Source organism: Psammomys obesus, unplaced genomic scaffold (genome assembly GCF_907164565.1).
Source record: "Psammomys obesus unplaced genomic scaffold, mPsaObe1.curated_primary_1811, whole genome shotgun sequence".
Lineage (NCBI taxonomy): Eukaryota > Metazoa > Chordata > Mammalia > Rodentia > Muridae > Psammomys > Psammomys obesus.
This window is the reverse complement of record NW_026596046.1, coordinates 17,806,375-17,822,337: the sequence shown is the minus strand read 5'-3', so window position 1 is coordinate 17,822,337 and position 15,963 is coordinate 17,806,375. Positions and strand designations below refer to the sequence as shown.

Below are 15,963 nucleotides of genomic sequence, written 5' to 3'. Positions count from 1 at the left end.
TGCCTTTTCTTAAACAATTTAGCAATATTTATCAAAAGCCAATTTTCATATTCTTTAACACAGTAACTTATTTTTGGAAACTGCTAAGGAAATCTCTCAGAGTTTACACATTATATGTGCTGTGGGATTATTTGTGACAGAAATTGAAAACAATCTACATGTTCAACAACAAGAGTGAAGCAGAATGATTAAAAAGGCAAATTCAAGGGATATAGTTCAGTGGTGAAGCATTGACTAACATGCCTGAAGCCTTGGTTTCAGATCCTAGCTTGGGGCTAGGGGAGGCAAAGTAAGTGATGAGCAAATATTTGTAACTAGTAAAACCAACCAAACAAAAAGCTGTACTGATATTTCTATTTTAATAAAAACGAGATGCTCAATCCACAAGGAAGAACATCAAGATTTAATCAACATTGAATAGTATAATTATTTTCAAATTTGAAATAGGAAATTACTTTCAGTTACCATTTCAATCACAATCAACCTTTTATTTCTTTTTGAAAATGAATAACAGTCTTTTAAAACATTTATCTTGGCCAGATGTGATGGTGCACCCTTTAATCCTAGCACTCAGAAGTAAAGGCAGGGGACAGCCTGGTTTACAAATTAAGTTCAAGGACAGCGAGGGCTCTGCTACACAGAGAAAAAGCCCTGTCTGGAAAAGCAAACAACAAACAAATAAAACAAATCATACAGTCTCAAAAAGAAAACAAGACTGCCTTAACAAACGGGCTTTCTATGTACATACGTTTCTTTCTGCTACGTTCTTGATTAACTACAGTAGTGTCTTCATGAGAATTTCTCTGGTAGAACTCAGAGAGGCAGCGTGTTAGTTCACTTTCAGTTTTGGAGGCATCTTCATTATCAGGTGAAGCAGCCTGTAATAACCTGTAAGACAGGGTGCATAGGATAAGGCCAAATTCTGACTTTGCAAACCATCACTCAGAATATGTACAGGGCTACCATCATCTCACATGCAGACTCACTGTCTCAGGAGATTCAAGTGGTAGAGGAGGTTTGTCCCCTTTTTTTGTCCTTTTTAAAGTTTTGCTATTAAATAAAAAATATGAACTTTTCAACTAGAAAGCAGAGAAACATATAAATAGGTAAGAGTATACCTAGCATCAAGATTAAGTTCTTTTTAATTGTTATAGCTGCTTCCAACATTTCATAGACATTGCAGACATAGTTAAAGCCCTGCTTCATCTTTTCCCAGATACTTTTAAGCTTGTTTGCATTTTACGTAGACACATATAATTCCTATTTTCTGTGTTGTAAATTTTATATAAATGATATCATAATTTTAGCTTTTGCAATTGCTCATAGTCAACATATTTTTTACTTTTCTATGAATAGCTCTGGTTTATTCATCTTTACAAGTTTTATCAAAAGCATTTGAGATGGCTTAGTGGTTGAGTGCACTTACTGCTCTTTCAGAAGACTCAGGTTTGATTCCCACATGGCTGCCCAAACAATCTCTACCTCTAGTTTCTGGGGACAATTCTGGACCCCCTAAGGCATCTGCACTCATGTGATATACCCATAGGCAGGCACACACACCTATATGTAATTTGTCCTGACTTACATCTTTCTAATGATTTTAATACACACATGACATAAATGCATTGGGGGGTAGTTTTTTGAGACAGGGTTTCTCTGTGTAGCCCTGGCTGTCCTAGACTCGTTCTGTAGACCAGGCTGGCCTTAAATTCATAGCAATTCACCTGACTCTAACTTCCAAGTGCTGGGATTAAAGACATGTGCCACCACTACCCAGATCCATATATTTTAATCTACTAGAAATTCACTGTTGTTTTCTAAAAGATTAAAATCTAATTGTTATCTTTTGGGTAACCAACTGTCATATTATTACTTATTAAACTGAATTTATCTTCCCTGCTAGTCACAATGCCACCCTTGCTTGTTACATGCCACATTCCCACAAATCGCAGCATCGCTTTCTAAGCACTCTCTGCTCTTCCACTGACTTGTGCTTACCTGTGCACTAATGCCACATTGTCTCCCGTTCTGTAGCTTTACAAAAAATCTGCATGTCATGAGGGGAACTTTTGTTTTGATCTTAAGACTTTTATCTTTATCCAGCCTCTTACTTTTATTCCTAGGCACCTTAGTTTCTTTTCCAGTGCTAGGTGTCAAACCCAAGGCAGGGCAAGAATCTACCTGAGCTATTCCCTAAGTCCTTAATGACTTGTTAATATAAATTTATTTTCTTGGAAATTGTAGTTTTTAAGACCATAGTCTCAAGGGATCAATTCTATAGTTCATAAATGATAGCTTCTGTTTATAGTGGGCATACTATTAATTTTATATATTGATTTTTGTATACAGTAACATGGATGGATTCTCTTAATCATTTACCTGTAAAATCTTTTGGACTGTCTATGACAATACCAATACATTCAATACTTATGACACTTTGCAGAAATAATGCAAAGTAAATTTGTACACTGAAAACTATACTAAACATGCCAGTTCTTCCCCAAATTTAGCTATGAGTTTATACATACCCAATCAAAATTCCAATAGGCTTTTTTTTCCAATAGCCTTTTTAAAAAGCAAATTAATAGGCAGATTCTGTGTGTGTGTCTGTGTGTATGTTTGTGTGTGTGCACACGTGTGGTATTTGAGTGTGAAATGGAATATATACCCCTGAGTACATGCATGTGGAGGCCAGAGAATGCTGGGTGTCTTTATATATTGCTCTCTGCCATATTTTTTTTTAAGACAGGGTCTCATGTACAGCCATGCTTGGCATTCATGTCATGCTGAGGATTTGAACTTGGGTCTTTTACAGCAAGTGCTCTTACACACCTACCCATTTCTCCAGCCCCAATAAGCAAATTCTAAATTTCACATAGGCATCAAGAAATGTACCCAGAGGTAGGCAATCTCTGTGAGTTCGAGTCCAGTCTGGTCTATAAAGAGAGTCCAGGATAGCCAAGGCTATATAGAAAGACCCTGTCTCCAAAAAAAAAAAAAAAAGAAATGTAAGCTAGTTAGTAGTGGTGGCTCACGCCTTTAATCCCAGCACTTGGAAGGCAGGGGTATGCAGATGTCTGAGTTTGAGGCCAGCCTGGTCTACAGAGTGAGTTCCAAGACAGCCAAGGCTATCCAGAGAAACCCTGTCTCAAAAAACAAAAATAAAGAAATGTAGAATCAAAGCAATTAGAAAACAAACAAAGCTGAGAACACTTAACCTATCTGATTTAGAGGCTTAAAACTATAAAGCTATAGTATGTGATGTTGTAGTACAATATTTTAGACAAGGTGGTATGAACACAGTTTCTGGTCTCTTTAGTCTAGAACAATGTCTAGACTAAACAATAGTGTCTGAACAATGGTGGTCAGCTGACTGAAAGTAATTCAACTGGAAAAGAATTCTAGCAATGATACTAGAACAAATGGATAACTATATGGAAGGGGAAAAAACCCTCAACTTTACCTTTTAATAATAATTTGAATTTCTACTATATCTTCTACATTTCTAATACTATGTATTTGTGTCCTTTATCTTTTTCAGTTGTCTAGTCTTAAGGCTCACTTTGACTTTTCTTTTTTATTTATTTTGTGTGTATATGCAGACATGGGTGGCATGATTTGTGTGGAAATCAGATCACAACTTTGGGAAGTCTGTTCTATCTTTCCACGGGTTCCGAGGAGTGAAGTTAAACACAAAGACTGTGCAGCAAGCACCTTTACCTGATGAGCCAGGAAGGAGGTAGTTTTAAGTTTTCTTTTTCTTCTGGACAAGTTGTGCTAGGTAACCCAGGCTGGCCTCTAACTAATGCATCTGACCAAGTGCTAAGATTACAGCAAAGCACCACCATACCTGGTCCTTTTCCCCCTTCATACTTGAGTCTTATTGATTGGTTCTTAATTTTCTTTTTAGAGAAATAACCAGTGAAGTCTACAAATATTTTCTTCAGCATAAATTAATCTATTGTGTCTAGTGTTCTACTGCTGTGAAGAGACACCTTGAACATGGCAACTTCTTACAATAAAAGGCATTATAAGAGGTGCCTGGCTTACAGTTCAGAGGTGTAGCCCATCTTCATTATGGCGAGGAACATGGCTACACACAGGCAGACACGGTAGCTTAGAGTTCCAGATCCATATCTATAGGCTGTAGGAAGACAGACTCTGAGATTGGCTTGGGTTTTTGAAACCTCAAAGCCCACCTCTAGTAACATACTTCAGCAAGGTCACACCTCATTCCTCTCAAGTAGTGCCACTCCCTAATGACCAAGCATTCAAATATATGATCCTCCAGGGCTCACTCTTATTCACACCACCACAGCTGTATTACAGTGATATTTCCTTTGCATTTATTTTATTTATGTGTGTGTGTATGTGCACATAAACATAATATGTGCCATGGTGCACATGTAAGGGTCAGAAAATAACTGGCAGAAATTGTCCACTTCTACCAGGTAGGTTTGAGGGATCAAATGTAAGTCATCAGGCTTGGCAGATAATGACTTTATTCACTGAACCATCTCGTCAACCCAAGTCTGCTTAGTTTCTACTTTGATACTTAGTTCTACATGTTTCCTGATTCTCATATATTTTATATAGATAGACAAATAGTGTGGTGTTTTGAATGAGAATGGCCCCCATAGGCTTATCATATATCTAAAGGCTTGGTACTCAGTTGGTGGACTATTAAGGAAGGCTTAGGAGGAGTGGCCTTGTTGGAGGAATTATGTCACTAAGGGTGAGCTTTGAGGCTTCAAAAAGTCTACACCAGCTCTCATCTCTCTTTTGATCTGCCACCAACTTGTAGATCATATGTAAGCTCTCAGCTACTGCTCCTGAACAATGCCTGCCTGCCGCCATACTCCCAACTATGATGGCCAGGGACTAACCCTTGAACTGGAAGCAAACCCCTAATTAATTAAATGCTTTGTTTTATAAGTTGCCTTGATCATGGTATCTCTTCACAGCAACAGAACAGTAACTAAGAGACATAGATGCGTATTTGTATACTAAGTATTTTTTTTATATTTGACTGAAATATTCCTCTAAATGCATTTAAAATATGCTATTTTTCTATTCTCAGGAATCTACTTCATTTTAAAAGTGTCTTTAGTACAAGAAAATAATGTAATAATGTAAAAACACAGAGAAGCATCTGCAATAGTTAAGATGTGAGACTGAGTTATAGGTGGATATACAACCCTTGGAACAAGCCTGTTTATATCTGACTATTGACTTCAAAAATCAACAAAGAGATGTATAAAGCTTTACCAAAATGATTCCATCAAGTCTGAAGTGGCTCCACTGATGTTAGAGAAAGGAAACCACTTTTCCACAAGAGCTGGACTCCAGGGACTGGTACGACTAAGCTCCTGCTGAACCCACTCTGGAACACAGGGGTCTAAAGGGATAGAAAACAGAGGACATCAGAACCCAGGAGAGAATCCAAGTTCATGCTTTTCCCCTGGACTGACTCCCTCTCTCCAAATGCTCGCTGTCACAACATCTGCCACTCTGCATTACCAACTCTCACAGGTCTATCTCGTCTAGAGCAGGGGTGAAGGGGTATAATGCAAACACAATATGAAACTTTTTGCTCGTATTACTAACACAATCCATCTTACTTCTCAAATGTTCCGCTAAATACATTTAAAACTATACGGTTTTTTCTTTCTTTTTTTGTTTGTTTTGTTTTATTTTTTGAGACAGGTTTTCTCTGTATAGCCTTGACTGCCTGGAACTTGCTCTGTAAGCCAGGCTGGCCTTGAACTCACAGAGATCTGCCTGTCTTCCCAGTGCCTAGATTAAAGACTTTCGCCACCATTGCCTAACTAAAACCATGGTATTTTTCTATTCTCAGAAAGTTACTACACGAGTAAATGATATGGTAACATAAAAACAGCCTTAAGCTGCAGAGTACAAGCACCAGACTACATCAAATTGGTAAATATGAGCCAGTAAGGTATGACACTGAGTTACAGAAGAGTGTGTTCCTTTAGGACAGGCCTGTTAGAGAATGTGTTTGGAACACCAGAAAAAGCTTTGGTAGAACCTCATGGAGGATCTGGATAGAGTACAGCAGGTAGCTTGGACAGTAAGTTATCAACTGATTCACACATACCAAACCATGCTAGAGCATGGAACACTGGCAAAATACTCAAAGTGCTGCTTTACAATATTCTAAAGGAGTTTTCTGAGCTGTTTCTAAAACTTTACAATCTCAGCCTTTGCTTTCACTCCCTTCCATTATAGCTTCTTCATCTCTTGCTTAAAAATGTTATACATGTATTAACCAGCTTACTTGTGAATTTAATGTATTTTTCTAAAAAGTTGTCTATTATTATTACTGTGTGTACGCATGAGACAATATGCACATGGAGACCAGAAAAACAATGCTGTAGAGTCGGTTCTTTTTCTAGCTGTACATGGTCCAGAGATCAAACTTGATCCTCAGGCTTGGCAGAAAGCATCATTAACCCTCTGAGCCAGCTTCATAGGCCTGGGTGTTTTTGCCTACATGGGTCTGTGTATCATTTTTATGTAGTATCTGTGAAAGCCAGAAAAGGGTGTTGCATCCTCAAGAACTGGAGTTAGAGTTGTGAGCAACATATGGGGAATTAAACCCAGGTCTTCCAGAACAGCAGCCAGTGCTCTTAAGTAAGATATGAGCCATCTACACATTTCTCCACCTCAAGCTTTAAAATTAAATTTTCAAGCCTGGCAGTGATGGTACATGCTTTTAATTCCAGCATTCAGGAGGCAGAGGCAGGTGGATCTCTATGAGTTCAAGGCCATCCTGGTCTACAGAGTAAGTTCCAGGACAGCCAGAGCTACACGAAGAAACCCTGTCTCAAAAAACAAAAAACTTTTCAGTGTATAAAATATGGGTTTCATTGTATTTTCATTCAGTTTTAAAACTTTTCATTATGACACTTTTATACATGTATCTTTGAGCTTTGTTCATATTTATCACTCCCTTCTTAAACTGACCCAATTTTGCTGTTCCCCTTCCACCTTCAAACAGTTTTCCTGCTTTCCTGTCACATGTGCATATGTGTGTATGTACCCATATATAAAGAGAAATCCCACATGAGAGAAATATGGGATATTTTGTATTCCTTTCCTAGTATACTGTTACTACTCACGTCCCTTCTCTTTAAACCTCTTCTTCTGTTTTTTTAAATTTCCCTTCTACTTTTATGCCCTATCCACCTACATTCATAATCATAAACTATGCTAAGAGTCCTCAGAGTCATCTGACTACTTATTTCAAAGCATTCCATAGTGCCTTTAGCTGAAGTCCTTCAGGATTTCTAACTAGTGACTCAACTGCCTATAGCTTATACTAGAGTTTGCTTTTATCTGACTTGCAGCATCCTGGGGTTCCACTAAATGAATGCATGATGGAAAAAAGAAAAAAAGCTGGAAGAGACTACAAACCACCCCATGCTATGTTAATTACTGGTGGGAAAACTTACCAGAAGAAGCAGGATCTTCCAATAAATTATGAACCTGATTCAGCACATTATCTACGACATCTGAGGAAAGGAAAGCTATATCCTGGGAGCCTTCAGCCACAGCTGTCTGGAGAAAATGCCTTTCAACTTCAGCTTCCTTGGCACGGAACACTGTGAGAATCATGGCATTGGCAGAGAATGGGGAAATAATTCCCGTGATGGGGGGCCAACCTTCACCAAGATCTACACTGGCAACCTACAAAGAAATGCTAATTAGTCGAGAATATTATTGTCAACATGCCTAAAAAAACGTTGCCTACTAGAAGACAGAACAATAGTTGTCTATCAGTGGCAGAAGAGACTTTACTAATCCTAGAGTCCCTAAGTTTCCACCTATAAGAAAAAGCTTACAGTGGCACTGATACTTGCTATGTGCGTACTGTCTCTGCGGCCTTCCAGTGTATTTGTTTTATTTTAATAGTGAAAAGCAGGAAAACAAGATTTATTCAGGTGGGCTTGGTGGGCCGGCACAAGTCTGGACAGCAGAGCTAAGACCTAATTCAGATGGTCTGGGTCCCCCACCCTTGTCTGCCTAGTATAAGCAAAGTTTGTATCATGTTAGTGATAATGGAATATGTTCTTTTCACTGGGGCAGGTAAGTCTTAGGAAACTTTCCAACAACACCAAGAATCTTCCACCACAGCACCCAGAATAAAGAGATTTCCTAAGATTACAAAGGCAAAGAAAAGTAAGGAATTTACAAATAGCTATACTAGCTAGGGGTTGTGCTGCACATCATTTATCCCAGCACTGGAGGAGCAGAGGCAAGCAGACCTCTATGAATTCAAGGCCAGCCTGGTCTATATAATGAGTGCCAGGATAACCAGGGCTGCAAAGTGAGACCCTGTTTCAAACAAGCAAATAAACAAACACCCAAAAGAAACAAAAAAGCCATCACTTTGAAGTCAAAGCTGGGTATATTTGTGTTCCTTTTCAGAAGACAGTTCTAAGTTTAAGTAATTATTCCTATGCTATTATATTATTTTTATATTGTAGCAGCTTTTTCTTCAACACATTAAAATCAAAGAATATTACAGAATATCTAACAGTAAGAAACCACACATCATGTCATTCTCATATAACCATCCCACGTGGCCAACTATCTTTTCTCCTATATATATAAATTCAGGATCTTAAACTTAACTGGATTCACGGTATATGTAATTTTAAAAATGGTTTCTTTAATAATAATCACAATTTTAGTTATGCTTCAGTGCAAATAATATTACTGAAAAACAATACCAATTTTAGTGAGATTGTATTAGGTAGGTTATCCTCAGTATTTTGTGAACAAGCTTATCTTACCTCCCCAGTGTGCTTTTGGACAAGAATTCCCGACAGGACACCTACCAGATGGAATTCTTTAGCAGTCAGCCTGCCTACAAGCTCCTGGAACAACTGCCTCTGAGTTGACTTGTGCTCTTCTGGACTTTGTAGCATCCAGTTGTCGGTGCCTATAGTACTACTCATTGGGAAAGACCACTGTGCCACTGAGCCTCTTAGAAAAATTCTGATTGGCTTCTGAAAATGTCTCTGATGCATGGCTAAGGGCTCTAAGGAGATTGCCCATGTTTCTTGAATTTCTTTGCCTGTTAGAAATAAAGAATATTAAAATTCCAACATATGAAAGTTTCTAAAAGAGATTTCATAGTAAGAATAAAATACACAAGATTTCCAGTTCAGACAGTGGGTACTGTCACTCAATTCATGTTTCAACCCTTGGCCTGTTGTCTGCAAGCTATTAGAACAGGTTCACTTGGCACTTCAGAAAAAAAAAAAAAAAACTATACAAATGGCTACGATATCAGAACTTCTTCTCAATCATGACTTAGAAATATGTAATCAAGTAATTCTATTTCAAAAAAATAAGACTCTCTGATTGGTGCAACAGTCCATAATCTCAGCACTCAAGTGCCTAGGTGGGAAGATAGAGTGGCCCAAGCCAATCTGGGATACATACGGAAGTCCTGTCTCTGAGAAGACTCAAAAGCAAAGCTAAAAAAAATACCTACTTTGGTAAGATCAGGCTATGGTTCAGTGGTAGAAAACTGCCTAGCATGTAGGTTCTGGGTTCAAGACCAAGGTATCTGAGAGGAAAACAATCCCATATAAGACAGTGTATTATATATGAGAAGGTTATATTCTTTTCTTTCTTTTTTTTGTCCCCCTTTGTTTTTTTTCGAGACAGGGTTTCTCTGTGCAGCCTTGACTGTCCTGAACTCTCTTTGTAGACCAGGCTGGCTTCAAACTCAGAACTCACACAGATTCACTTGCCTCTGCCTCTCTGAGTGCTGGGATTATAGGCGTGAGCTACCATGCCTGTCTTGAGAAGATTATTTTCTAAAGATGTATAGCAAACTACTTTTTTTCTTTTATGCATATGAGTGTTTATATATGTTTATATATATGTACCATGTGCATGCCTAGTGCCCTCAACAGGTCAGAAGAGAGATTAGCATTGTATCTCCTGGAACTGGAGTTACAGATAGCTGTGAACCATCATGTGGGTGCTAAGAATCAAACCTAGGTCCTCTGCAAGAACAATAAGTGTTCTTTACCACTGAGCTAGCTCAAAAACTACTTTTTTTTTAAAAAAAATATAAGTGCTCTGTCTGTATGTACACCTACATGCCAGAAGAGAACATCAGAGCTCTTTATAGATGGTTGTGAGCTACCATGTAGTTGCTGGAAACCTCTGGAAGAGTTAAGACCTCTTAACCACTGAGCCATCTCACCAGTCCCCAAAATACTCTTTAAATCCCACCACTTGGAAGGTGGAGGCCATATGACCAGAAGTTCATGGCTAAAAAATCTGATACCAGCTTGAGACCTTATCTAAAAAAACAAAACAAGACAGAAAACAAATGCCCAGACCCTTAAAACTACACATAATTACAACATAGTTTAAAGTATATACATCTCTATGTAGTATTTCCATGTGAACACACGATAATCTCAGAAATGAGCTTATTGTGCAGCAAATCACAGGGAAAACATATTTGTGAAGACGTTGGCTTTTCCTGGGAGCAAGCATCATTTGGGGGAGCTGTAATTTCTTTCTTCTATAATTATTCTTTTTCTGTATGATCTCTAATTTATCAGTTTCTTTTACAAGGCAATGAACTCCTAATACCCATGTGCTTGTGTATATGAACATTACCCTTCTCTTGGGAGGGCTGAACAATTCTTTGAATCATTCCCTTGTATTTTTACAGTTGTAAAAATACCATAGTTGTGGCAGTTGTACCACAGTTCAATCTTCCTGTGGTGTCCGATTCTGCTTGAATTTTTTTAATTCTTTCAATTATAACCATTAATTGAGTATCAGACTATAAAAAATGCTAAAGAAATTGGAAGTATGCCTTAAAGATAAAAAGTAACTAAAATTTTTTAAGAAGCCAACTGATTTGCTTACCTTTAACAGGGAGAAATAAAGTTCCTTCAATTCGTGGAAACGAGGCTTCATACTCCGAAGAATTATACAGCAAGCAGTTTACAGTGGCATCTGTTGGCAGGGTTGAGATCCACGGGGAGAGGTGAGGCTGGTGTGACAGAGCACCATCGCCCTGCAACACTGCTTCGCTGGCTTTACTAAAGCCCAGGCTCCAAGTTTCAGATGGCAGGATGGTGCCTCCTCCATGGTGGAGCAGTTCACAAATTGTCCAGTATCCAATATGGTCTGGGGAGGCCCACAACTAAAGTGAAAACGACAAGGAAACCTAGGTTAGTTAAATTAAGCATTTATGAATAAACTAGAGGAAACAGAAAAAGTGAACAACACCATTAAAGGGTCAAATTATGCAATTAATATATCTGTTGAACCAAGTACAAATAATGGCTAGTATCCATTACTACATAGCTCAAGAACAAAATTACCACATAATATACCTTCAAGAAAACAGAGGAAAGTACCAATAAAGTGCTTGCCTTGAAGTATAGGACCTGAATTCGGACCCTAGAATCCATGTGAAAAAGCCAAGCACTGTAATACATGTTTAATACTGAGACTCAGACAGTGTCCTTAAGACACACTGGCTGGCTAACCTACTTGGTAAGCTCCGCTTGAAGAATGACACCCAAAGTTGTCTTCTGCCCTCCTACATACGACACAGAAATGAATATGAACATACAGATAAAGAAAAGATTCAGCTTTTTAAAAAACTAGTCCTGTTTTTTACTGCTTTTATTCCAAAAATAAAACTATCTTGATGTTTTTAAAAATGACATTTTCATGGACTTTAATGGATCAATAAATGTCACCGCACTTGGGAGGCTAAAACAGTAGGACTGAATTCCAGGGCAACCTGAGCTGTACCGCAGGCCTTGTCTTTAAAAACAAAACAAAACAGAAAACACAATGTATTCTGAAAGTTTCTTTCAGTCATGCATACCAATCTTGAAAGCTTGGCAGCACTGTAACAGCAAACAGCAATTAATTAATTAGCTAGTTAGTTAATTAATCTGTTATCATCCATGTAATTTGCTGCTATGTGGAAGAACAGCACACTAGTTCAGATGCCACTGATTCTGATTTTTTTTTTTTTTTCTGCCAGAAGGATAGTAACAAATCTATTGAAACTGATTCAGCCAGAAAGCCAGCATGGAAGGGTGGGTGGGGCCTGTTTATAGAGGAAAAGCAAAGCTTAATAAAAGATGTTGACTTTTTATTTACATATATTACGTGTACAAAATTTTCCAAGCATTCCACCACACCCAATTTACATTGGAAATCTTCATTTTATGTGTGTTTTATATAAATCTATTATATGTATGTAGGTGTTTTTCCTGCGTTTATGTCTGTGCACTGCTTGCTTGCCTGACTGTCCTCAGAGGCCAAGAGTGTGTCAGATTCCACTGGAAGTAGAGTTACAAAAGGTTATAAACCTCCATCTTGGTGCTGGAAATTTAATCTAGGACCTCTGGACAAGTAATCAGTGCTCCTAAACTTAGCCATCTCTCCAGCCCTAATACTTAACATTTGTTTGTAATTCAAGTCAACTCCTGGAACTCACTCTGTAAACCAGGCTGGGCTTAAACTCACAGAGATCCACTGGCCTCTACCCACATGCTAGGATTAAAGACCACACAACCAGCTTTAATATAATACTTTTGTTGGAGCTGGAGGGATGGCTCAGCAGGTAATCGTACTGCCTGCTCTTCCAGAGGAATCGGGTTTAACTCTTAGCACCACATGGCAGCTCAAAACAACAGGTAACTCCAGTTCCAAGGAATCTGACACCCTCTTCTGGCCCTCATAGGAACCAGCCTTGCAGGTAACTCATACACATACATGCAAACAAAACACACAGACACACAAAATAAAGTTAATTCTTGGAGAACTTCTTACAATGTATTGGATCATATTTACCCTCCAATTTTTCCCACAGATCTTAAACCCTATAGATAACTACTGTTGATCTGTAACCTTGCTATTTAACCAGCTCCTGGTTTAGAGCTAGGTAATTCTACCAAGTGGAAGTTCTTCACCTGTCTAAACCACTTTCTAAATCTTCTCATTGATTGGAACAAAATCAATGTTTCAAGCTTGGCCTGATGGATCAGCCACTTCTCCTTTCTAACTTTGCTCTTTTCCCCATTGTTTTTCAGTTCAGAACTCTTAACACAGCCTTCTCTGAGTATGGAATATTTTTTCCCAACCTTCACATTCTTCCTCATTCACTATTCAAGTCTGCTAGGAAAGGCCTTCTTCCCTGAGTATAGCTCTTAATACAATAACCACCTGCCTCCTCTCACCCAGCCTTTCTTTTCTTTGGAGCAAGTTTTGAAATCATCGCTTATTTATTTGCTCATCTGTTTAATATTATTTCCAAACTAGAAAATATACTCTATTTTAGCCACCATATCCCCAGCAGCTAAAACAGAGTAGCACGTGCTCAATGTAATGGCTTATTAATGCATCTTTACTAAATGGTCGAACAGAAATAAAAATTAAACTTTAAATATTACAGATGCTTTCTTTCTTTGATTTTTCAAGATGGTCTGTGTACGCCTGGCTGTCCTGGAACTCACTTGTAAACCAGGCTGGGCTTGAACTCACAGAGATCCAACTGCTTCTGCTTGGGATTAGGTGGATGCTGGGATTAAATGTGATTAAACCACCATGCCTGGCTGACACTTTCATATTATAATTCCACATACATATTTCATGTATATATATACATGTGCAAGCAGGAGACCAGGAGTTTAAAGTCATCCTCCATTACACAGAGTTCCAGGCTATACAACCTGAACTACACTAGTCTATTTCAAAACTAACAAAGACATATAAGCATTTACCATAGCACTTACAGGAAGAGTCGTCATGACTTTAAAAAAAAAAAATCCAAATTAGCCATTTAAGATCAAGTTCATAAAAAAGTGATTCGTTTAATCAGAAAACATTTACTTAACACTCACAATGTTCAATACACAACTATGTTAAGACCTGGTACACGCCTTTGCGATTTTTGTTGTTTGCTTTTTTTGAGATGAGAGCTTGCAGACCTGGCTACTACTCTTGAACTGTGGCAATCCTTCTGCCTCAGCTTTCTATGGGCCATCATCATTGAGGCGGCGTTTTTAGAATAAATGGAAAATGGCAGGTGTGTCCGACTGGAACATAGAGGAAGAGTGCCCCATACAACAACAAAGGGGTTTGGTTCTTGTTCTGGAGACACCTCTCTCTCTAGGCCAGGCTGTCTGGGAAGCTCGAACACCAGCCTCTCTGCACCTCCTAAACCCTGGGATGAAAGGTTGTGGGCTGGGCGGCCATCATGCCCGGCCAACAACAAAGATTAAGAAAGGTTTCTACTGCCTCCCAACCGGGAGGACTAGAGGTCCAAGAAGACAGAGCAGCACAAAACTAGGGGTCAAGACCTGTGGCCAGGCTGAGCTCAGGCTTCCACAGGCCGGGATACAAGTGCTGTGTCCGAAAATTAGGGAGGCAAAAGTACACAGGTACCAAAGCGCTGAGGCTCTTCCACGCTCATACTTAGTAGATACCCAGAGTCTACCCATTTTGTTGGGGGAGGGGGGGGAACTGTTCCTCTTTGTGAGCCGCAGGGGTTTCCTTCGGAAGGGACACCGGGTGATGTATGGTTCTGGGTCTATGGCGCTTTAAGACAGATCACGACAAGCTTTAGCTGGCGGGGAGTGGGTGCGCTGGCCCCGAGATCGCCCTCACCTTACCTTAGACCGCTCCGTGGTGTCCACCCAGTACAGGGTGATGTTCCGGGCGATCATGACCTCCTGGACTCTCTTGGGCAACACCTTCTCCATCACCTGCTTGGGGGTGAGCGGCACGCGTTGAGCCTGGGCCTCGCACCCCGCCACGAACTGCAGCAGCTCCCTCTGCGAGTGAGGACAGGGCGCCAGGAGGAAGACGGCGTTTCCAAAGCCCCCGAGCGCGGCCTGGGCCTCCCTGGCCTCGCTGTCCGCATCCAGCAGCCTCCTCCCGCTGCTCCGCAGGATGGGCTTGGTGGGCGACGTGATCTCCGGCCGGTCCCACTGGTAGTCTAGCAGCGTCTCCATCAGGGCACCGTGCGTGTGGCCGGCCCTGGGCGTGGGGCCCGGCAGGTGAGTCCCGGGAGCGCGATCCCCGAGCCTGGCCTCCAGCTCCTCCTCGAAGTCCTCCCAGGAGCGGCTCCCCAGCTCGCGGAAGTCAGACACGCGGGAGGGCCGGCTTCGGGCCCCCTGCGAGTCGAAGAACTTGAAGGTCCAATGGACCCTGGCCAGGCCGAAGCGGCAGCTCAGGTAAGTGAGGAGGCGCAGGGCGGCGCGCCGGGCCGGGCCGTGGCGAGCGGCGTCGCCCGCGGTGTCCACCAAAAGCACCACTTTGTGGCAGCAGGCCATCTCGGCCGCCACGGGATTCCGCCCGGCCGCGCGTGGCCCTTCCCGGGGGGCAAGGCGCTCTCTTCAGCGAACCAGCGCCATTGCCCGCTCCTCCGAGGCCCAGCTCCGAAGGCTCCCGCGCTCCCCGACAGTTGCCGCTATTGGAGGAGCTGGCGCCCAAGCTCGGCTCTTATTGGTTGCGGGCGGAACGTAAATTACGTCAGCACCGCCATTTTCCACCCTGACTGGAAGGCGTGTGGAAAACCTCCGCTTGATTGGTGGAGGGTGGGGCGGTGGGCGGGGCTCCGAGTTCCGGGAAAAGCTCAGCCCTCATTGGCCCGAGCCTTCGTTTTAAACTTTAAAGAGGCGGTACTTTGTGGGCGTGGCGGTGGGCGCGGAGGCCCGCGTGTGGGCGGCTGTGCGCAGGCGTGGGTGGTGAATGTGAGTGTCTGCCTGTGCCTGTACGTGTCTGTGTGTGTGTCCTGCCGGAGGCGGGGCGTGTTTACTAGCGTCCTGAAGCCTGGGAGGGTCACAGGGAAGGGGTTTGGGAAGGTTGCGTCAAACTCGCCTTTAGGCTACCCTGAAGCCTTTTAGGGAACAATCCGATGACGGAGCATTT

The 15,963-nt window shown here is 41.1% G+C and overlaps 1 protein-coding gene across 2 annotated transcripts in view; it reads right to left on the bottom strand.

Moving 5' to 3' along the window:
• The window catches only part of Ticrr (TOPBP1 interacting checkpoint and replication regulator), a 42,313-nt gene extending 26,948 nt beyond the window's left edge, over positions 1–15,365 (bottom strand). Inside the window, exons 1-7 of one of the 2 annotated variants that reach the window (XM_055623409.1) lie at positions 14,703–15,365; positions 10,930–11,209; positions 10,334–10,336; positions 8,865–9,103; positions 7,476–7,710; positions 5,269–5,398; positions 749–888 (exon numbers count right to left, since the gene is read on the bottom strand). In XM_055623409.1, the coding sequence (XP_055479384.1) occupies positions 749–888; positions 5,269–5,398; positions 7,476–7,710; positions 8,865–9,103; positions 10,334–10,336; positions 10,930–11,209; positions 14,703–15,365 (1,690 nt within the window). The remainder of the gene's footprint in view (positions 1–748; positions 889–5,268; positions 5,399–7,475; positions 7,711–8,864; positions 9,104–10,333; positions 10,337–10,929; positions 11,210–14,702) is intronic. The other variant, XM_055623407.1, reaches the window with a different exon arrangement.
• Positions 15,366–15,963: the final 598 nt, after the last annotated feature.